Source organism: Camelus bactrianus, chromosome 7 (assembly GCF_048773025.1).
Source record: "Camelus bactrianus isolate YW-2024 breed Bactrian camel chromosome 7, ASM4877302v1, whole genome shotgun sequence".
NCBI classification, from domain to species: domain Eukaryota; kingdom Metazoa; phylum Chordata; class Mammalia; order Artiodactyla; family Camelidae; genus Camelus; species Camelus bactrianus.
In genome coordinates this window covers 19,693,237-19,718,048 of record NC_133545.1, presented here as the reverse complement: position 1 = coordinate 19,718,048, position 24,812 = coordinate 19,693,237, and the positions used below count along the sequence as shown (strand labels likewise).

General features: G+C 35.7%; 1 protein-coding gene across 4 annotated transcripts in view; it reads right to left on the bottom strand.

Moving 5' to 3' along the window:
* The window catches only part of COPG2 (COPI coat complex subunit gamma 2), a 126,269-nt gene that overhangs the window by 89,174 nt on the left and 12,283 nt on the right, over positions 1–24,812 (bottom strand). For all 4 annotated transcript variants that reach the window (XM_045511056.2, XM_074367055.1, XM_010947528.3 and 1 more), the window contains exons 5-9: positions 20,541–20,620; positions 13,327–13,402; positions 11,757–11,849; positions 10,694–10,780; positions 9,449–9,606 (exon numbers count right to left, since the gene is read on the bottom strand). In XM_045511056.2, coding sequence (XP_045367012.1) covers positions 9,449–9,606; positions 10,694–10,780; positions 11,757–11,849; positions 13,327–13,402; positions 20,541–20,620 — 494 coding nt within the window. The remainder of the gene's footprint in view (positions 1–9,448; positions 9,607–10,693; positions 10,781–11,756; positions 11,850–13,326; positions 13,403–20,540; positions 20,621–24,812) is intronic.

Below are 24,812 nucleotides of genomic sequence, written 5' to 3'. Positions count from 1 at the left end.
AAAAATTCAACAATATTGACAAACCTTTAGCTAGACTAAACAAGATAAAAAAAGAATACAAATTACCAAAATCAGGAATGAAAAAGGGGACAACACTACTGACCCTAAAGAAATTAAAATGATTAGAAAGGAATATTATAAACAACAATACGCCAACAAATTAGATAACTTAGATGAAATGGCAAAATCTCTAGAAATACCAAACTACTAAAATTGACTCACAAAGAAATACAGAATCTAAACAGACTTATGAGTTACTTAAAATCTTTCCTCAAAAAACAAAAACAAACAAACAAACAAACAAAAAAACAGGTCCCAATGGCTTCACTGGCTAATTTTACCAACTATGTAAAGAAACAATACCAATCCTTCACAAACTCTTTCATAAAATAAATGAAGAGGGTATACTATCTCCCAACTAATGATGTGATGCCAGTATTATCTGGATAACAAAGACTGACAAATTTTCACAGGAAAACTACAGACCAATATTCCTCCTGACATAGACGTACAAACTCCTTAACAAAACATCAGCAAACTGAATCCACCAATACATAAAAAGAATTATATACCATAATTGAGTAGCATTTATCCCAGGAATGCAAAATTAATTTAACATCAACAAATCAATTTATGTTACATATCAAATTAACAATATAAAGGACAGAATCCACATGATCATTTTAACAAATGAAGAAAAAGCAATCAACAAAAATCTAACATCCACTCATGATAAATACTCTCAAAAAACTAGAGATTGAAGGAAATGCCCTCAGCTGATAAAGGGCATCTTCAGAAAATTCCATTAACATGAAGTTTCATGCTTTCTTCTTTAGCAGGACAAGGTAAGGGTATATGCTCAGCACTTCTACTCAACATTGTACTGAAGGTTCAAGATGGCACAATTAGGCAAAAAAAGAAATAAAAAACATCTAGTTTGGAAAGGAAGATATAAAGCCATCTTTGTTCAGAGATGACATGATCCTGTACATGAAAATCCCAAGGAACACACACACACACACACACACACACAAAATAAATGACCATAGCAAGGTTACAGACTACAAGATCAACATGCAAAAATAAAAAATCACCATATTTCTATAGTGGCAACAATTAATCCAAAACAGGCAGATTTTTTGTTGTAGAAACTCAAAGGTGATCCTAAAATTTATAAGGACCCAGAATAGTCAAAAAATTTTTCAAAAAGCTAAATATAGAAAGCAAACAATGATATATCCAAAAAGATAAAATAGAGAGTAATTCAATAATGGAAAACTTCAACTCCCTACTTTCAGTAATGGATAGAACATCCAGATAGAAAATCAGTAAGTGGGCTGGAACATTACAGAGCAAATTGACCTAGTAGACATATAGTGAACATTCTACCCAGCAACAGCGGAACACACAATCTTCTCAAGCGCACAGGGAACATTTTCCAGAATAGATCACATGTTAGGTCACAAAACAAGTCTTCAATTTAAGATGATTAAAATTATACCAAGTATCTTTTTCAACCACAATGAATGAAACTAGAAATCAATAACAAAAGGAAAACTGGAAAATTTATAAATATGTGGATATTCAACAATACACTCTTCAACTACCAATAGGTCAAAGAAGAAATCAAAGAGGAAATTAGAAAATACCTTCAGACAAACAAAAACATGGCATATCAAAATTTATGGGATGCAGTAAAAGCAGTACTAAGAGGGAAGTTTATAGTGAAAAACTACATATTTTCGAAATGCCATCTATGATAATATACATACAAAATCAAAAGGAACTGTCAGAGAAATTCCGAGAATTAACAAGTGAGCTTAACAAATGAGGGGTAAGGATCATTTTGTCCAAAACTGGTCTTCTGGCCACCCAGAAAGAAGCTAGGTTCCTAAGAACCTCCATAAAAACTGGACTCAGCCGTATCTGTAAGGTAATTGATTCTGCTCAACCACAAAGCTTGGACTCAAGCTCCTTCCCATCATACCAAAGGAGGGGCCAGTACTTCCCCAATCATAAAGGGGGTCATGGAGATTCCTGCTACTAGCATGCCAAGTCATACATCAAGCAAGGTTTGGATCCCGGCCCCTGATTATGCCGGGGAAGGGCTGCTTCCCCTCAAAATTTATGCTAAGCTGTCAGAATAGGTTATCATAATTTGTTGGCATGTTCATAGTAGTCTCTTCCAATCTTTTTTATTTCTGTGGCATCAGATGTAATGTTTGCCACATTACATTATTTCTGCATCTCATTCCTGATCACAACAGTGAGGGGCTGGTGCTCTAGTACTTAAAGCAATTTCAAAGCCTCAAAGCCCAAGGGCCATAATCCCTCTCTTAGGCTGAGAAAAATGCCTATAGACCTCTGTGCACTGTCCTAGGATGAAAGGGCAACGTGGGGCCCATCTATGAGTTTCTCCCAATGAACATTACTTCAGTAGGTTAGGTGTGAGGTCTGCTTACACATCTGTACCTGTCTGCATAAAAATTGTTACAGCAAGGTGGGCATCAAGTCAGGTTTCTACTATGGCTTTCTGGAAGTGGATCAAAGGATGAGAGGTCAAAGACTCATTCTGGCATTTTGGTAGCATGGCCAGTCACTGGGATGGCTGGTCTCACTAGCTGTCTGTGGGAAATAGCCCTAAAGTCCCAGTCAGTGAAAAACCTAGGGGATAAGATTGCCCAGGTTAGAACTTCTTGGTTATTATTAATGGTCTTGGTGTGACTGCCTCAGGAAGAGGCAAATTCAACTGAGGGGAAAGCTAAACAACCCCTGACAGAATTATATATACACAGGGAAGAGAAATAAGGATGCAAAACAAGAGCTGTGAACACTACTGCAAATGAGTAACGGAGGAGCATTTGCCCCACTATATATCTACACTATTATAAAGCTGTGATGATAGGGCAATGTTTTGCTGGTACAGGAACAGAAATATAGAGCAGTGGAGAACAAGAGCCCAGAAACAGACCAATGCACATAAGGATACGGGACCTACGGTAAAGCTGATACCACAGCAGTGGGTATAGACAGATATTTCAATAAATAGTGCTAGACTACTGGGTATCCAAATGGGAAAAAAATATTGCTATCTCATACCATATCCAAAAAATAATTCCAAGGTAAAGTACAGACCTAAAACATAAAAGCTAAACCTATAATGCTTATAGAAAATAATAGAAAAGCTATATTTGAGAATTTGGAGTAGAAAACATTTCTTGATCAAGATACCAAAAGTATTATTTCAAAAGTACAAGACTGGTATTGTATTTAAGAATGTTCTGTTCATTAAGATACCAAGAAAGGGAAGAGACAAACTTGAGTGGAAAAAGCTATTTGTAACATGTACAACCAACAAAGGACTCACATCTAGAATACATAAAGAACACCTAGAAATCGACGAGAATAAAGCAGATAACTCAAATCCTCATCACCCAAAAATGGGCAAAATTCCAACAGGTATTTAAAAAGAAAGAATATCCAAATGGCTAATAAATATACAAAAAGGTTCTCATACTCATTAGTAATTAGGAATTTACAAATTAAAACCACAATGATTTGACAAGGATGCCAAGACAACTGAGACAACTGCAAACTCTTACTGCAACTGGATATCCACATGTGAAAGAATGAAACTGGACTCCTACCTCACAGCATGTACAGAAATACCTCAAAATGTTTCAAAGACCAAAATGTAAAAGATAAAACTATAAAAACTCTTAGAAGAAGGAGGCACAGGTGTAAATCTTTCTGACCTTATATTAAACAATAGTTTCCTAGGTATAATACCAAAAGCAACCAAAGAAAAAAAGACAAATTAGACTTCATCAAAATTTAAAACTTTCGTACTTCAAAGGACACTATCAAGAAAATGAAAAGGCAACCCATAAATGGAAGGAAGTATCTGCAAATTGTGTATCTAATAAAGTTCTAGTATCCAAAATATATTTAACAACATTGACAGTTCAACAATAAGACAAATAACCTAATTTTTAAAATGAACAAATGATCTGAATAGACCTTTCCCAAAGAAGATATACACACGCCCAATAAGCACATGAAAAGATGCTCTGGCTTGTTAGAGAAACACAGCCTTCCCAGCTGTCAAACCTAGAACTTATTTGAATAACTTTTTTTCCAGTAAAACTTTTCCAATGGGGAAAAAAATCCCACAACAAGATATGTCTTCACACCTACTACAGTGTGTATAATAAAAAAGACAGACAATAATGAGTGTTGGTGAGGACGTGGAGAAATTGGAACCTTCATACACTGCTGGCAAGAATGTAAAATGGTGCAACCACTTTGGAAAACAGTTTGGCACTTAACAAAAAGGTAAACAGAGTTACACTATGACTAGGCAATTCTACTCACAGATAAATGTCCAAGAGAACTGAAAACATGTTCACATAAAAAATTATGAATGACTGCCAAGAGTGGCATTATTCATTATAGCCAAAGACTGGAAACAACCCAAATGTTCATTAACAGATGAACAGATGAATAAAATATGCTATAGCCACCCAGTGGAATATTACTCAGCCATAAAAGAATGAAGTACTGATACTTCTATAACACAGGTGAACATTGAAAGCACTACTGTAAGTGAAAGAAACCAAAAACAAAAGACCACATATTGTATGATTCCATTTATATGAAATGTCCAGAACAGGCAAATCCATAGAGACAGGAAGCAGATTAATGTTCTTTAGGGGTTGAGGAGAGGGTTGAATAGGGAGTGACTTTTAATGGGTTGGGGGTTTCTCTTTAGGGTGATGAAAATGTTCTGGAGTTAGTGGTGGTTGTTATACAACTTTGTGAATATATTAAAGACCACTGAATTACAGACTTTAAAAAGGTGAATTTTATGATATGTGAGTTGTATCTCAATAAAACATATATAACATATTCTTTAGGTTAGTAAAAATGTAAAAGTTTGAAAATATCAAGCCTCAGAAAATCAGTATCATCCCACACTTCTGGCTGGAATGCACACTGGTACAGTCACTTTGAAAACAGAAAGCCTAACATTCCTTAGTAAAGAGATGTATACCCAACAATCCAGCAATTCTGTTCCTAGATATAGACTCTATAGAAGTGCATGTTACGTACAAAGAGATAACTCTATGTGTGGTACAGATACAGGGATGCTGTTTATAGCCATTTCATTATTAACAAGTGCTCAAAACAGTCCAAATGCCTGTTAATAGAAAAATGACTATAAATAAACTGAGAAGTATTCAATCAAGGAAATACAAAATACAATTAAAATAAACTAGAGCTACACCAAAAACAAGGATGAATCTTACACCAAAATATTGAGTGAAAAAAATAAGACCCAAAATATAGCGTGATTCAATGGAGAGAAGGTTCAAAACAAGGCAAAACTAAACCTTACTGTTTAGGGATGCATGCACAGAGGGGTAAAAAATCTAAATATAAGCAAAGAGATGACTACCATAAAAGTCACAATAGTGGTTTCTACTGGGAGTAATTATGACCAAGAAGGATACATAAAGCATTTTTTCAATACTAGAAATAAACTATACCTAACGTATATGGTCATTATAAGGGTGTTTCACGTACATACAACTATAACTGCATAACTTGTACATATTTTTCTGTATGTACATTATGTTTCTCAATTTAAAAATTTTAAAGAATATTGTATATTCTCTCTTGGACACAGGGTTATAAATCTGAGGTTAGTTTTACTATCAGTGATACACAGATCAACTACAGTCTTTGGGTTTTTATTCTTGATTGACAAATCTAAGAGAAGTTTGCTTAAAGTCAGCACAAGAACTTAATTTCTTATATTTAAGATTTTGCTTTACATACTTTGAAAAGGTATTATTAAGTATATGCAAGATCATTCCTGTTGCACGTTTTTCAGACCATTACTTTTGTCAGAATACAAGAATCCACTTTGTCATTTTTAATGCTCTAAACCCTGATTCCTATTCGGCTTATACTAATACTACTAAACTGCACTTTGTGTTAGTATATACCTACAATATATTCTTGACATATTTATTTATATTGTTTCCTTATCATTTTGTACAGAAGTGTCTTTTGTAAATTTAATAGTAGCAATAGTAGGTCTGTTATTTTGTTTACCCAATCTGGGACTCTTTTAATAAGTATTCTTTTAATAATATAAGTAAACCCATTTATATTTATTATGACAACTGAAATATTTCATTTGCTAGCCAGCCTCCAAAATGTCCCCCCCAAATCTCCACTTTTGAACATCCACATCCTTGTGCAGTCCCCTCCCATGTTATACTAGGGTTGGTCTGTGTGACCAAGAGAATCCATCAGAGGCAATGGTGTGTCACTTTTGATATTAGGTTATAAATCCCTGCCACTTTCATCTTAGGCTCTCCCCGCAGCTCATTCAGGCAGCCTATAGAGAGGCTTTCAAAGTGAGAAACGAAGCATCTGGCCGATTGCCAGGGAGAAACCAAGGCCTGTCAACTACTGCACAAATGAAACTGAAGTGAATCCTGCAGATCCAGATGACTGCAGCTCTCAACTTGACTGCAACATAATGAGGGGACCCTGAAGCAAAACCGGACACCTAAGCCGTTTCCAGATTCCTGACCACAGAAACTGAGACAATAAATGTCTGCTAAAGCTGCTCACACAGCAAACGATAACTAACACGTCGGCACTTAATTCCACCCAATTCATTTTGTTTTCTATTTATATATTCTGTCTTTATTATTTTTTCATTACCAACCTTCAATCAAACTTTCTTTGTTCCATTTTTATTTCCACATTTTTAAAGCTTTACGTTTCATTTATATGCTTAGTTAATAACCCATATATTTTTCCAACAAAGTTTAATATTAATCATTAACAATTATCTTCCTCCCAAACAAAAACAAACAAAAAACTCAAAACCAAAACAACAACAAAAAAATCTTAACATGCTTTTATTTCCATCTAACATCATTATCATGTTGCTATCCTGGTATTTCTGAACTTGTTATCAAATTTTAAAGTTAAAATATCTCTTTAGAACTATCTACATAAGCAGTGAGAATTCCACTGCTTACTATTACTTCTTAAATCCCACTATTGCCTTCTAAGTATCTATTTGTTTGTGCTGGAGTAAATCTATGAATAATTCTTACAAAGTGACTGGTAAACATAAACTTTATGTTTGAAAATACCTTCCTTTTGCCATCACTGATGAATGATAGTTTGGCTGGGTACAGAATTCTAGACTGACAGTTAGTTTCCCTTAGCACTATGAAGATATTGCTCCATGATGCCTCACATGCAATGCAGCTGAGAGAAATCTGAAATAAAACTATGTAAGTCAAATTTTCTTTACATCAAATTTAGAATTTTCTCTTTATCCTTGATGCTCAAAAAATTCACTGATAAAATGTGCTTGCTTGTTTATCTTTGTCCTTCATTCTACTCACATTTGGTGTTTCGTTTTGTTTTTTAACTCTAATAATCACATCTTTCTACAGGTCTGAGAAATCACCAGCCACTTTTAAAAGTTAACTTTGTATTAAATTATAATAAAAATATAGGAAAATATATGAGGTAACTGTTACGGATTGAATGCTTGTATTCTTCCCCCCACTCCCACCAAATTCATATTGAAGCCCTAACCCACAGTATGACCCGATTTGGAGACAGGACCACTAAGGAAGTAATTAAGGTTAAATGAGGTCACAGGGTGGGGTCTTGATCTGATAGGATTAATATCCTTAAAGAAACAACAGAGCTCTCTCTCTCTCTCCCTGCACATGCACCAAAGGAAGATCATGTGAGCATACACCAAGTAGGCAGACATCTGCAACCCAAGGGAAAGTTCTCACCAGACACCAACCCTACTGGCCCTCTGATCTTTGATTTCCTAGTCTCCAGAACTGTGAGAAAATAAATTTCTGTTGTGTAAGCCACCCAGTCTGTGGTATTTTCTACGGCAATCCTAGCAAACTAACACAGAGACAATCTTGAAGATGCTTTTATATTTTTATCTCCTATGGTTTCTGCTTCTCTGGTTGAATTCTGATGTACTACTTTAAGTTCTAAAATTCCACTTCCTCTATTCATTCATTATAACTAGTTCCCATTAAACTCTTTAACAAATTTATAATAGGTGCTTTAAATTTTTATCTGCTAATTCCAATATCTGGGCCATATTAGGGTCAATTTCTTTTGATTACTTTTGCTCTTTACTACTGGCCATATTTTCCAAATTCTTTGCACGTCAAGCAATTTCGTTTATACTACATACAGACATTGAGAATGATATGATGCAAAGACTGTAGAATTTATAATGTTTCCCCGGCAGGCAGGTAACTTGGCTGGGACCAAATTCCAAACTTTATCTCCTCCCTAGTGAGCTGCAACTGAATTCTCCATTCAGTTCATTCAGCTGACAGCTACTACTTTTTGCCAGGTTTTCTGGAGTCTTTCTCTGTATATGCATCATTTGGTGGTCAGTCAAGAATTTCTACAGAGCTTAACACTGATTTTGAGGCTTGCTCTAACTGTGGCTTCCTCTTTCCCAGGATTTCCACCCTAAATTTTCATCACTCTTCTAATTTCAAACTATGTTCTGACCCCACTGTCCAGTAAATACTATGGCTTCCTGTGATCCCACACCCAAGAATTCCCAGAGACTAGCCAGAGACACACAAATCTCACACAGTATAGTTTCTGTCTTCCAGGCATCAATTTTCCTCCAGTTTCTGCCTGCTTTTCACCACTCACCAGTACTTCCAAATAGTATGGGTTTTCTTGTTCTGGGGAAGCACAGTTTTGTGCTAATGATATAATTATTATTTGCGGGAGGGCTAATATTACCAAGCTACTCTACCATTATTGAAAACAGGAAGCTCAACTGAATATTTTTTAATATTCCATTTTATCTTCTCTGTTGAGAGTTACATTATATTTCCTAGTTTTTTAAATGATTACTCAAGAGATTATAGTATTCATCCTTATATTATTAGTCTACCATCAGATAATATAGCACTACGCCATGAACAATGTAAAACCTTACAAACGTGTAATTCTACTGGTCTCACACACTTTAAATAAATAAATCATTTAAATAAATGCAGTACTTCAACATTCTTTTATAAAAATAAAAGGGATAAACAAGATGATTCTTAATGTCACTTCTAGCTTTCACATTTAATTATTGTATACCCTATGATAAATATTTTTGTTCAATATCAGTTTGTTATTGTATTACTAGCAAACATAATTTATAAAGTACATATGCCAAAGCATACATTAAGGTAAAAATAAAAGTTGTTATGTGGAATCCTATGATTTTTTCCTTAATTTGGAAAACACTAAATCCATCTGTAAAGTCAGCATTGCCCAAAAATACTCATAAAGGAAATAAACTCTGAAGTATGTTAACCAGCAAATGGAAAATTACTTAGGTTTAGATGAAAACACTTACCCCTCTTCATTTTCTTTCAGTAAGCGACTGGCAATTCGGATCAACAGGCAGTAAGCAAACTGTGATTTGAGGCCAGATTTAGTAAATTTATTCAACATCTTAGAAACAGCAAGGCGATCATTCTTTTTAAGGTGATACAAAACTCCCAATGCATGGTACTAAAAAAACAAGAAAAGAATGTAACATAGACAGCTGAGTAGGAAAAGGATAAAACTTACATGAAAATAGAATATGGAACTAGATTTTTAATAAAAAGATACCCAGTCTATACAAATAGAATATCTTTTTCATACTGAATCAAACACAGGCAAGATTGAAAGAATAAGAGTTTCTAATTTACCCCCAGAAGTCGTTAATTCAGATTAGGTAAGTATTAAGGAGGTGACATACAATCTGAAGATGGCTCTAGCAGGTTCAGCGTTGCCCCATCCATCCTTAGTACAAAGGTTCTCAGGTCCAAGGCTTTACCAGTGTTACAGGTCTCTCTTAGTGGCTTTAAATCATCTGTGGTTATGTTAGTAGTTAAAGGATTAATCCCCTAAAGGAGGCTTAAGGAGTATAATTATCATGGCACTTTGTGTAAAAACACAATGATCAGAGTTAGGAGGGTGAGAATGTTTCCCAAGGGAAAAATTACTACTCTATTTCCTCATAACTGAATATGCTAACATGAGAAGTTATAAACAGTGAAAGGGGAGAAATAAGTACCCTCTCAAATACAAATGGGGTATACTTCACATAAAATTGCCAGTTAAGATTTAATCTTGTTCCTTTTAATTAAGACTAGCCCAATGAGTATCAAAAAGAGATCTTTCCAACAAAATAATTTCAAAGCTTCACAAAGTGAAAATTACTCTTTACTGTTTTTATAATGTCTACTATAATCAAGGCCTGAAAAGCTTTGAATTGAACATCCTTCTTCACAAATTATTTTCAAACAAAGGACTGAAACGCATTATGACCTTTGGAATGAGCATCTCAAACTATTACTGAGCATAAGACTTTTCCCAAACACTGTTACAGCGTCTACTAAACATTAGCAGGGCCTACGGCGGTAATCATCATGAGTGGGATGTTTACTTGAGAATATGCACTAATAGGCTGCCTATTATTAAGCTGATTAATATTAGTCGTACTATAATATTCAGCTAATACTCCTCGGGGGAATCAATAAATTGCCCCTAAAATGTAGGGTTAAAGAAAGATGATCTTGAGACATAAGGCAAGGTGATTCAATGACAGTACCTGGACCATAATATTATCACTTGAAGCAGCTTCTTGGGCTTCATTGACCCAGCGCTTAACCACATCATAGCTTATCTTCATCATGTGCTAAATACAGAAAAAATTGAGAACAGATCATGCATGGTCACTAAAAGTTTAGAAACACTGAGTTAGTTTCCTTGGAAAATCACTAACAAATATTTCCGGAAAAAAGAAACAGCTTAGTAGCTTTATAAGTCTATTTCAAGTCTCTGAGGCAACTAACAAACCTGAAATACTTTCTCCAAGACCCCTTTGCAAAGGTGAGCACGTTTTTGTGGGCTGGGAGAGGTGTATAAACTGAAACAATGAGAGGGAAAGGGCAGGAAGGGAATAGATAATTAATAGGATAGTACTTAAATAATGTTAACATTACAGGTTTTACTTCCAGGAAACTCACCTGAAAGAAACCACAGTACCATAAAAAAGCAGAGTGCTTGCTGTAAAACTTGACCAATTATATCATAACCAGCAATTTTCGTGATTCAGATGATCTATCCATTCACACATTAGTAACTAATTTTAATCAAATGCAACGTTACAGGCTGTCATGAATGAATTTTGCTTTGATGAAAAAGAGAAAGAAAAGGTACTACTAAAACAAAGAGCACTTCCTGGGAGGAAACTCAGTAGCAGGACGGGAGACTTTGGATTGAAGGAAAACTGCAGACACAGGGCACCAACAAAAGCAGAGGACAAAGAGGCAAGAGGCAGAAGGGCAGGTCATCAAGGAAGATTTAAAGAAAGAGACTGACTCTCAGTTTCTTCCCTGATCCCCACCCGACTCTTACCTCCATCTGTATTGTATGTACAATACAACTTTCTGATGACCAAAACCTTTCAAACATGTGTAAATTTCATGTTTTTAACTGCCCATTTTAATTGCTCAATGGTCCTCTGTCCAATAAAGCACTCTTATATAAAGTAATAGAAATGTATACATATGTTTTAATATTTCACTTGTGAGAGAACCACAATGACCCTTTGTTTTTGCAACTAGAAACCATACCATGCATGAGAACCACATGGCTACTTGCTCACTTACTAAGGAAGATACCAGTGCTGAACTGGACACACTGGAGACTTTATCCACAATGGCCTGCTTCATGTATCTTTCAATGGCCTGCAACATCGTTCCCTAATAACATTCATAAAGAAAAAGCTGTTGAAGCAAAACATTTTCATGCAAAATTATCACTTCAAAGTAATTTACAAAAACCAGTCAAATATTTGTTTCTGTACAAATATCCAGAATGTATTAAAAGGCTTATCAAATCTCAGAGGGAAGAACCCAGACAACCAAGTGGCAGATTCAAGGAGGAACATTTAAGAATGTATGTAAGGAAGAAGAATAACTGTTCTACAATGAAACAAAATGTCTCGAAGTGGAGAATCTCAGTTTGGAGGAAACGTAAGTAAAGGCTGAACCTTTCAGGGATATTATAAAAGAAATTCCTAAATGGGGATGGAAGCTGCTTTTCAAGTCCTGAAGATAACTCTATGCATAGGGCATATATTTTATATGGATCCCGGAGGTTCCTATAAATCAACTATAATCTCTTATTATTTTAGATACATAAGAAATTAAACGTGGAATATACTACTATATTGAGTCCTCAGTATGAAATCTTTAGAAAATAAAGCTGTTAACTTATTTGGAAGAAAGCTTAGCACCAGGAAGGTGGTGGCAGATAAAAGATGTGTAAACATGCCAAGACCAATACTTAGGTGAAGAAGGTCTTATTGTAGTCCTGGTATGGTCAAGTCTTATGCTATCAATTTAATGCTAAAAATAAAAGCAACTACAACAAAATAACGAGCAGTAAAAAATAACTAAATCATTTCTATTACCCCTTCTAGGATCCAGATTTACCATGTGATACTGCTCAATCTTTGAAATTTGAGAAGACTGCAAAAATATACATAAAATATATCCAATCATGAATACAGCTGAACTATTATTATTCAATTTGATTGGCAATGCCTAGCCTACCCTTCATTTTAACCTTTCCTGCTCAGACTTCCAAGAAAGAGACAGCCTCACATACTTCATAACCTCATCCCTCTCAATACAACAGACTAAGTCAAGGTTCAACACCCGACTTGGACTCAAGTGGACAGATACAAGTCATTAGTTGGCTGATGGTTAATCAGATCATCCCCCTTAAATATTTAAATGAGGGGGCTTGAACCTGGTAAACGATGGATCACAACAGTAAGTATCTGAGAATCTTGCTGCTGAGTTCCTCAGAGCTGCCCTATTTCTTGTTCTGGTAGCCGGCTGTTAGACTTACCTCAAATTCTGAGAGATGAATATTTTGTAATAAAGCTTTTTCTTTTTTTAAACTAAATTTGAATGAGTTTTTGTTTTCTGCAAGCAATGCCCTATGACAAAAGTCGATGAGATAAATATAGAGAGAAACTAATTTAATAAACAAAAGAAAAAAAAACCTAAAAGAAAAAAAGCCTAGAGTCACAAAAGCCTTTCTGGTGGTCTAGTTTCTCTTATACTGATGATTCCCAAAGTCAGACTAGGGAATCCTACTAAATATACATGGCCACTTTAGAGATAAACACAGATCCCCTTTGATGGCTCAGTAAAACAAAGAACTTACATCAGTGATTCTGCAGAGAGCCCTGATGGCGGGGCCTCGGTACACATCTTCCTTTCCAGTCATGTCCTTAGTCAAACTAAGAAAAATCAAGTTACCATGAGATTTAAGTCTTCTCTCCTGTGGAGTCCACCCCTACCTAATTCCACTTGTCCCCACAATTATCTTAATTATCTTGTGCAGCTATTGATTCAACAAATATTTATTATCTTTTTGGATAAATATAAAGACTATTTTAAATCTTAAGAACACAGCAGTGAGCAAAACAAAGTCTTTGCCAGCATGGAGCTTACATTCCAGTGGGAAAAAAGATAATAATCACATTACCTAAACATATACTAATATTAGATCCTGATAACTGGCATAAAAAATAAAGACAATGATATAGACAGCCCAATGCTGAAATCCCCAAAAGTCCCCCAAACCCATCGGACTAAAAATAACCCTTTAAAAGAAACTGACTAAAATGATTAGTTCATGAGGTCTCTCTGACAGGCAGAAGAAAACAGCCACTTTTGTGAAAGAATAAAATGGGGTAATCAGACGGAAGAAGGACTATGGTTCTGAAAGCCAGGGAGGGTAGAACTTCCCAGGGAGTGTTTAACCATATTAAAACTAAAAGAGCGGTCAAGTAAAACATGGACTGAAAGACTAGTTTTTGCAATTAAGAAGTTACTGGAGATCTCTAAGAGAGAAGTTTCACTACAGAGGTGGCTAAGTCAGATTAGACTAGTATCTCATTTCCTTTCTTGTTCTAAGTCAGGTCCTGGCAATAACCCTTCAGACATTATGTCTAGGGACAGTACCACCATTCAAGCAGAAAAGCTGTATCAGGTTTGAATATTTCTTACCAAGTCTGTGGATGGTCTCAGCTTGTTAGTTCCCTCAGGAACCTCAAAGTATTGTCGTTCCCCTCCTCCCTCCCACCCAATCCTCGCATTATTCTCACTTTTGATGAAATGACATTAAAACTGCCTGCCAGACAGTAGTTTCTACAGCCCCTTTATTTCTTCCTAAATCATGATCTATGAACCGCTCATCTGATTTTCTGAGACTAGGGATGTAACTTAAGACATACTGATATCCCTCCCCCATGCTACTCTCCAATGTGAGTGATAGGTCATTCCTCAGGACTCAGTTTCAGAATTCTAAGTGAACTTCAGATGCAGACTTTCACTGGTGAGTCTCATTAGACAGGGGTAGAACAGTATGACCAGACTGCAATATACTTGACCATCCTTAAGCCACTAACTAAATGTCTTCATGTTTTTCTTTTTGTTTACTAAGTTGTAACTTATATATAATTAAAATGCACAGCTTAGGTGTTCAGTTAGATGGCAATTATGATCACTCATGTAACGTCTACCCAAAATAAAATACTGAACATTTCCATCAGCTCAGAAAGTTCCCTAATGCCCACTTTGAGTCAGCTTCCTCCAACCTACCAGACTCCTGGTTTCTATCACCACAACTGAGTTTTGACTGGTCTTAGAATTTATCTAAATAGAATCATCCAGCATGTGTTCTTTTGTGTCTGTTTCCTTTTGTCCCAACATATAGATTTAGGAATGTATCTGTGTTGTTGCTTGAATCAGCAATTTGTTCTTTTTTATTGCTGAGCAGTGATTCACTGTATTAATATAACAGCTCCTCTATCCATTCTCCTGTTGATGAACTGCTGGGTTGTTTCTAATTTAGCATTATCACAAAGTTACTGTGACATTTCTGTATAGTCTTTTTTTTTGGGGGGGGTCAAATTTATTCATTTTTTTGAGTAAATACCTAGTAGTGAAATCACTGGCCACAGGATAGGTGTATGTTTAACTTCCTAAGAAATTGCTGAACTTCTCCTGAGGCGGTTGTACCATTCCACATTGCCACCTACAATGGATACAAGTTTCAACTGTTCCGTGTACTTGGTATTAGAGCAGCCTTATTGATTTTGGTTCAGTCAGGCTTTGCTATTTTAACCATTCTGGTGGGTATGAAAAGATACCTCGTTGAGGTTTTAATTTGTATTTCCCTGATGACTAATAATATTAGGAACATTTCTATGTGCTTAATGGCTATTTGTATATATTGTTTTGCAGTGTCTGCCTTCAGGTTTTCTCAATATCCATGGCTTCTTATCAAGCTAACACAAATGATGACACATGTAAGATAGTTATCTAACATATAAGTGACCACAAGTAGTGGCTTAAAACAACAAAAACATATTATCTTACAGTTCTATGGGTTAAAATTCCAACTTAGATCTCACCGAGCTAAAATCACCATGTCAGTAGGGCTACATCCATCTCATAGGCAAAATATCTTCACCCCTACCCCAAGATCCCCCCAAACATTTAACAGTGTCAACTCAAAGTCCAAAATCTCATTTAAATTTCACCCAACTCAAGAGTCCCAATCATATCAACAAAATCATCTAAGTTAGGTATGGGTGAAACTGGGTGAAACCTATTCTAAGGCAAAATTCCTCTCCACCTGTGGGCACATAAAACTAGAAAACAAGTTCTCTGCTCCGAAATACAAGGGTGGGACTGCCACAGGATAACAGGTATAGACATTCCTGTTCAAATAGAGAAAGTGGAAGGAAAAAAAGTTACTGGTCCCAAGTAATTTTGAAATCCAGCCAAGCGAGCTGGAAGAGCTTCCAAGTCCAAGGCAGAATACTTTATAGTTCTCAGCTCCACCCTACGGGCCTGCACCTCTGCCCTCTGAGCCATCTTTCTTCTTTATAAAGGGCAACATGTGTTTAAAGCTGAGCATTCTCATCAGCCTGTCTCCGGCCTGGAGAATTTTGGGGCTCTGACAGCCTTCTTTCACTTTGTCCTTTCTCAGTCCCTTTCAGTCCAAGCTGGCAGAATTTCTGCTGATATAAGATTCTCAGCCTTGTAAGACTACCAATACATACAGAGACTCACTCCATTAGACAAGAGGCTCCTCCACAGATTTTGCCTAGATAATCCACCTCTATTTTTGGCTTCTGCTTAGAGCTGAGGGAATCTGTGAGTCACACCCTTGATCTCTTCAGAGTGTTTTGTGTGAGTGAATACTCTGGCCTTTTAATCTTCCTGAGGTTTTACAAAAGGCTATAGAGTAACTCTGACATTTTCTCTGGAGCACACTCTCCTAACACATATCTCTTGATTTTAGCATCCTTTGCCATTTTGGTAGGCTGAGAATTTCCAAAATCAAGAACTCCTGGTTTATTGTTTTGCTGTGCTTTTGAGGTGTAAATAACATTGTATTACTTTCAGGTGTACAACATAATGATTCGGCATTTATAAAGACTTCTGGTTCTTGTTAACAAGTCTCTCCTCAATTTATTACTCTACTCTCAAATTTTACTGTAAGTGGCAAAAAGAACCAGGCCACACCTCAACACTCTGCTTGGAAATCTCAGTTAAATATCTAAGTTCATCGCTTACAAGTCCTGCTTTTCACATAAATGCAGGACACGATGCCATGAAACTTTCTGCCACAGTATAACAAGGATCCTCTTTCCTCAATTTTCAAAGATTGTCTTCATTTTCTTCTAAACCCGCATCAGCAGCACCTTTAATGTCCATATTTTCTATCAACAGTCTGTCCACAATGACTTGAGTACTCTCTATAGTGAGTAGAGACTCACTGACTTCCTTCTGAGTTTAGCAGAGGCTTTAACACCCATATGTCTACTGACAGCTTGTTCAAGGCAGTGTAGGCTTTTTCTACCATGCTGCCCTAAACTTCTCCAGCTCATTGCCCAATTACAAAGCCACTTCCACACTTTTAGGTACTCATTACAGCACACTCCACTTTCAGGTACCAAAGTTTTGTTTTGTTTTTTGTTTTTCCAGCTTTGAGATATAACTGGCAAATAATACAGTGTAAGTTTAGCTTGTACAAAGTGTTGATCTGATACGGTTACATACTACAAAATCTATTACTTTTCTATTGATGCTGTAACAAAGTGCCAGAAACTTAGAGGCTAAGACTACATGCATTTATTTCTTTGTCTTACATTTCTGTTAGAAGTCCAACACAGATCTCACTGAGCTAAAACCAAGGGGTCAGCAGGGCTGCACTCCTTTCTGGAGGCTGCAGAGGTGAATCCATTTCCTTGACTTTTCCAGCTTTTAGAGGTCACTCATATTCTTTGGCTCGTGGCCCCTTTCCTCCGGCTCCAAATCCAGCAGCGTTACATCTCTCTGAACGTGCTTCCACTGTCACATCTATTTATTGACCTTCTTCTGCCTCCCTCTTCCAATTTTAAGGATCCTTATCCTTATATTGGACCCATCTGGACAATCCAGGATTCTCTCCCTGTCTACTGATTAGCAACTTTAAATTAACTGTAATTCAAGGTGGCCTAACAGGACTCAAGGGAAGTATTACCAGCTAAACAAAAAAACAAAAAACCCTCAATCAATAGTTGGTTAACCTATATTTAATTTTTCCAATATTTAGTGAATCTAGCAATCTAACTGAAGATTTTTTGTTTCCTACTTGCACCATACACTGGTAGCTGACTAATCTAATACCCATTTTCAACCCCCTTTTCCCTAGCCTGCCTTTGGGCTGTAAAAGCTAAATACTCACCTTCCTGGTCTCCTAAGGTTAGTCATAACACAGTTGTGCCAAATGGAACCTAAAAATTGCTTTGGGAAAAGCTCTTGCATACCTGAAAGAAGAGGCAGATGGTGCTGGCTTTCTGGCCCCCTACCTGGTACCCCTCCCACCTTTAATAGTGCCTTCCCAGTAATGCAGGCATCTATTTTGCAATACTGTGAAGATGTCCAAAAGAATTCAAGGGACACCAGTCCTGACACTATTGAACTGGGAATCAACACCAACTACTCTGCCTATTTTGCTACTATTTACGTCTGGCTTTCTGTTATTTTCAGCTGAAAGTTTTATTAATTGAAACTATATTCAACACAACTGCTGGTTAAACACAAGTATCCTCCTCTAAAATTTATTTTGCTCTACAAAAACCAGATTCACCTAAATGAGTTACAATTAATAACTATTAACTACTTTTAAAATAGCATTTGTTATATATCTTAAAACCCTAGATTATACACTTGGAAATTATCAAAAGTTTAAAGAAAATAAATAGCCACAATTCCAAACATCCAGAGATAATCTACTGGTAATATATCAATGCATTCCCAGCCATATATTTTTATATACATAGATATGATATTTTTAAAAGTGAGACTATATAGGAAATACATAGACTTGAATCCAACTCAGCACTTGAATGCAATTCAGCACTTTATTGAGGAATTTTCCATATTATTAAAGATGTTTCAAAAATATATTCAAAAATTAAAATATTTCATAATATGATTATACTATGGTTAATTAAATAATTTTTAACAATGGTAGACATTTAAGTTGTTTTGTCCTTCTTGCTAGTGTAAACAGTGTTGCAAGGAACATCACTGTATATAAGCTTTTTGTGCCATCTCTGTTTTCTGAGGATAATTCCATAGATGTGGGATTACTGGGTCAAAGGGATATATCATTTCAAATATTCAACAAATGCTGCTAAGCTGCTTTCTAAAAAAATTGAACAATTTATTATTCTACCTCCTGTATACAAGAATGTCAATATCCCTTACAAGTGCTAACTGCCTTTTTTCCCTTTTTGGCCAATTTGATGGGTAAAAATATTATAATTTTCCAAAATTTGTAAAGAACTCATACAACTCAATAGAAAAAAAAATCTGATTTAAAATGGGCAGATCTGAATAGACATTTTTCCAAAGAAAACATACAGATGTCCAACAAGCACATGAAAAGATGCTCTACATCATTAATCTTCAGGAAAATGCAAATCAAAACCACAATGAGACATCACCTCACACCTGTCAGAATGGCTATTATCAAAAACACTAGAAAGAGCAAGTGTTGTCGAGGGTGTGGAGAAAAGGGAACCCTTGTGCACTGCTGGTAGGAATGTAAATTGCTACAGCCACTACAGAGAAACAGTATGAAAGTTCCTCAACAAATTACAATAGAACTACTATATGATCCAGCAGTTCCATTTCTGGGTATTTAGCGGAATTAAAAAAACCCCATTAATTCAAAAAGATATATGCATCTCCATGTTTATTGCAGCATTATTTACAGTAGCCAAGATATGGAAACAATCTAAGTGTCCATCAATAGATGAACGGATAAAGAAAACTGTGGTACATATATGCAGTGGAATATTATTCGGTCATAAAAAAGAATGAAATTTTGCCACTTGTGACAACATGGATGGACCGTGAGGGCATTATGTAAGTGAAGTAAGTGAAATAAATAAGAAAAATACCATGTGACCTTTCTTATACGTGGAGTCTAAGTGAAAAAAAAATTATATATATATGTGTGTATATATATATATGTGTATATATGTGTATATATATATATGTGTATATATATATATATATATATATATATATATATATATATATATATACATATTTTGCCAAGCTCATAGATACAGAGAACAGATCAGTGGTTGCCAGGGGTGGGGACAGGAGAGGGATGGTGGGAGAAATGGGTGAGCTGTTTGGGAATTTTTTTAGTTTAAATAAATTGAAATTTAAAAACACAAAAACAAAAAACTCAAGCTTGAATTTTTAATTTCCTTTTTTTGGTTACTGGTGAGAATGACTATTTAAAGATATTTAGAGGGGAGGGGATAGCTCAAGTGGTAGAGCACATGCTTAGCATGCATGAGGTCCTAGGTTCAATCCCCAGTACCTCTTCTAAACAATAAATAAGCCTAATTACCTTCCCCCCAGGAAAGGAAAAAAAAAAATTTAAAAAAAATTTAGATCCTTTATATCGATTATTCTATAAATTATTGCTGAGAATATTTTTGAATATAAGAGATTTTTATATATTACAGATGCTAGTCTTTTGATGTACTTGTTATAAACGTTTTACTGTATCATTTACTTTTTAGTTTTGTTTATAAAGGTTTATGTACATTTTAAAACATAATCAAATCTATTAGCATTATTCTCTGTGACTTTTTTCTTTGTTTTATTAGACAGAGATGGTTTTCACACGATGACAACCACATTTTAGAAAAGAATGCTTTAAGACATTATATTCTTTTAAATTTCTATTGGCTTTCTTACAGTCAAAAAATAAAATTAATAGAAAGAGAAAAACAAAATATTCTACTAAATATATAAGTATGTCATCCTAGGTTTTAATTATTCACATACCTGCTTGTAACAATTATCACATCCTCAGAGATGTTGGCCATTTCTTTGATGGTAAGGTAGCACATTCGTCTCAATGTTTGCTGAAAAATTATTTACAAAAGGCAACAGGTTAACGCTTGTCTTGGAAAACATATTTTTTTGAATTCTTTAAAAACATATACAGAAACCTGCAGACTCTGTTATCCTCAGCTCAGCATATTTTCCCTTAAGGTATTTGTGGCTATATAACCAACTTCCATTTTCAATTATCAAGATTTCTAGATGGCTATCTGGATCCAAAATAAGTGTTTAATAAAATAGAGTTTCACCTACCCTGCCTCCTCGCCTGGATCCCTGATTTCATTCATACACAGTCACACTCAATGTTAGAAGCTGTGGTTCCTCTAGCCTGTCTAGCCTCATTCCCTACCAAATAACTTTAAATTTCTTTTAAGTAGTAAAAGTCAAATACATCAGACCCAGCTCCAGAACCCAAGCTGTAGAAAGGATCTGGTGGAGACTACTGAGCCCATTGAAGATTCTCATGGTAATTAAACACAGAAAACAATCACCCCAGGAAGAGAAAGCCAGCATGGGGCAGATGAATGTGGCAGATCACACCCATATGAAGCTACTATGAGAAGAAAGCAAAAATTAAAGAATCAAAACTTTAGAGCTAAAGAAAATTTACACTTCTTCCCCAAACAAAAATCTACTGTGAATTAGAATAAAACTAGAGATACAAAAAATTAAGCTAAAGGACAAAAAATGGGGGCTCATCACTGTTAGTCACTGGGGAATAACAAATTAAAACCACACTTCAGATACCACCTCACACCCACCAAAATGGCTAAAATTTAAGAGTGACAATACAAAATGTAGGCAAAAATGTGTTTGTAACAATTAAAACATACTGCATAGACACACAAAAAAAGCTGAATTAAATAGAACAAAAATTTAAATATGTAGCCATGGGCAAAATAAAGGGAAATTCACAGATGCCAAGAATGGAAAAATAAACTCATAGTGACAGAAGTACAAGTCCAGGGTCTTGCACAGGATAAAGTATCTAAAGTCTAGGAAGGATAGAATTTTAAAAGGTATATTCTTTAGGCACAGAGAAAATTATTCTAGATAATAACCCATAAATACAACAAAGAATGAAGAGTTAAAAAAAAAAGTGGTAAACAGTAACAAGAAAATGTGGTTATTGGCAAAAGAAAAGACAAATTGATTAGTGGAACAGAAAACACAACCCAGAAATAAACTCATATAAATATAGTCAACTGATCTTTGACAAAGGAGCAAAGGCAATGCAATGGATCAAAGATTGTCTCTCCAAAAAATGGTGCTGGAACAACTGGACATCCACATGTCAAAAAATGAATCTAGATGCAGGCCTTATACCTTTCACAAAAATTAACTCAAAATCAGTCACAGACTTACATGTAAAATGCAAAACTGTAAGACTCCTAGTAGAAAAACACAGGAGAAAAGCTAGATGACGTTGGTTATGTATGGTGATGACTTTTTAGATACAAAGCCAAAGGCACAATCCATGAAAGAAATACCTGATAAGTCAAACTTTATTAAATTTAAAAACTTCTCCTCTGCAAAAGACAATTTCAGGAGGATGAGAAAACAACAGACTGGGAAAAAATATTTGCAGAACACATATCTGAGAAAGGACTGTTATCCAAAGTATACCAAAACAAACAAACAAAAAACCCAACCTTCTTAAAAGTCAAAAATAAGAAAAACAACCTAACTTTAAAATGGGCCAAAAACCTTAACAGATACATCACTTAAGAAGATCAACAGACGGTAAATAAGTATATGAAAAGATGCTCCACACTGTATGTTATCAGGGAAAGGCAAATTAAAACAATAAAACAACCACTACTCCCCCAATAGGACGGTCAAAATCGGGAACCCTACCACCACCAAATTCTGACAGGGATGCAGAGCAACAGGATCTCTTTGTTGGTGGGAATAAATATGGTACAGCCTCTTTGGAAGATAGTTTGGAGGTTTCTTATAAAACCAAACATACTCTTAACATATGATCCAGCAACTGTGCCCTCTGATATTTACCCAAAGGAGCTGAAAACTTACATTCACACAAAAACCTGCAAATATTTATAGTAGTTTTATTCACAATTGCCAAACTTGGAAGCAACCAAGATGTGCTTTAGTAGGTGAAGAGATAAACTATGGAACATCCAGGCAATAGAATATTATTCAGTGCTATCAAGCCATGAAAAAACATGCAGGAAACTAATGCATATCACTAAGTGAAAGAAGCCAATATGAAAAGGGTACATGCTGTATGGTTCCAACTACATGACACTCTGGAAAAAACAAAACTATGGAGACCATAAAAAGAGCCATGGTTGGCAGGTGTTGGGGAGGGGGAGGAATCAAGGAAAAATAAGCAAAGCACAGAGGATTTTTAGGGCAGTGAAAATACTCTGTATGATATTTTAATGATGGCTATATGTCATTACACATTTGTCCAAACCCATAGAACGTACACCACCAAGAGTGAACACCGGTGTAAACTATGGACTCTGAGTGATTATGATGTGTCAGTGTAGGTTCATCAACTGTAGCAAACGTATTACTCTGGTGGGAGATGTTGATAATGGGGTCATCTGTGCATGTATGGGGAAAATCTCCGTACTTTCCTCCTAATTTTGCAGTGAACCTAAAACTTACCTAAAAAACAAAGTCTTTTTTAAAAAGTGGTAAAGACATGGGTAAATCTCAATGAGTAACAAAAATCCCACAAAAATGATGTCTGATATATAAATATCTATGTATATGTAAATGTTCGTGCATGTACGTGTGTGTGTTTACACATACAGAATACAGATGGTCCCCAACTTACAATTTTTTGACTTTACAATGGTGCAAAGGTGATGAGTGTTCAGTCGAAACTGTACTTTGGATTTTTAATTTTGATCTTCTCCCCAGCTAGTGATGTGCTGTACAATGCTGTCTCATGCTGCTGGGCTGCAGCACCTACCTAGCTGCAGCTCCCAGTCAGCCATGGCATCACAAGGGTAAACAACCAGTACACTTACAAACATTCTGTACTCATACAACCACTGTTTTTCACTTTCAATAAAGTATTCAATACATTTATTGTAAAATAGGCTTTGTGTTAGATGACTGTACCCAGTTATAGGCTAATGTAAGTGTTCTGAGCACACTGAAGGTAGGTTAGGCTAAACTAAGATGTTTAGTAGGTAGGTGTATGAAATGCATTTTTGACTTACCGTATTTTCAACTTACAGTGGGTTTATCAGGACAACTTAGGATGGGTTTCTCAGAGGAAGATCTGTCTTAGATTTTGCTAAGTCAAAAATCTTCGCTGTGACTTTTAGGATAACCACTAAAAGAACTGCCAGACTATTATCACACATGTTACTGATGCTCTGTTCACTTTTATCGTCTTTTTTCTCTCTTCATTTCATTTTGGACAGTTTTCTGTCTGTCTTCAAGTACACTGACTGTTTTTTCCCTGTAGTCTCTATATCTGCTATAACCCCACACAGTGTATTTCTTAATAATTTTTTAATATTTGATACACACACACACACACACACACACTTTGCTTTATGGAGAATGCATCTGGGTCTCTCTGGATGTCTTCTATTTTGTTCCTCATTCTTGTTATGTCTTTCTATACATTCTTAAGCATACAGACCATATTAATAATATTAATAATAGTGGTTTTAATGTCACTGTCTGCTAATTCCATCATCTTCATCATTTCTAGGTTCATGTCTGTCGATCCATTTTTCTCCTGGTATGGATAATACTTTCCTGCTTCTCTGCATACCTGATAACTTTTTATTGGATGCTGTACATTACAAAGTTTATGTTGTTAGGAGCTGGATTTTGTTGTATTCTTTTATACAATGTTATAAAAGTTTACTCTGTCATGAGGTTAAGTTACCTGGGGGCAATTTTTCACCTTTGAGGCTTCCTTATGAGCTTTTTAAAGTCTTTAAGGCTAATGCATTCCCATTACTGAGGAGTACCTTTCTGAGAACTATACCAGATGACAAGGTCTTCCCACTCTCACTGGTGGGAATATGAACTATTTTTAGCACTGTGTCCTGGTGATTTTTTTCTTTGGCCTCAGGTAGCTTTCCTTTTACATATGCACAGATCAGTTTTTAATCTAAAGATTCAGGGGCAGACCCTGAGCAGATGGCTGGGAACTATCTCTTTTCTTTCTTTCCTCCCTTTTTCCCTCTCCCTCCACCTCCTTCCTCTCCAGTA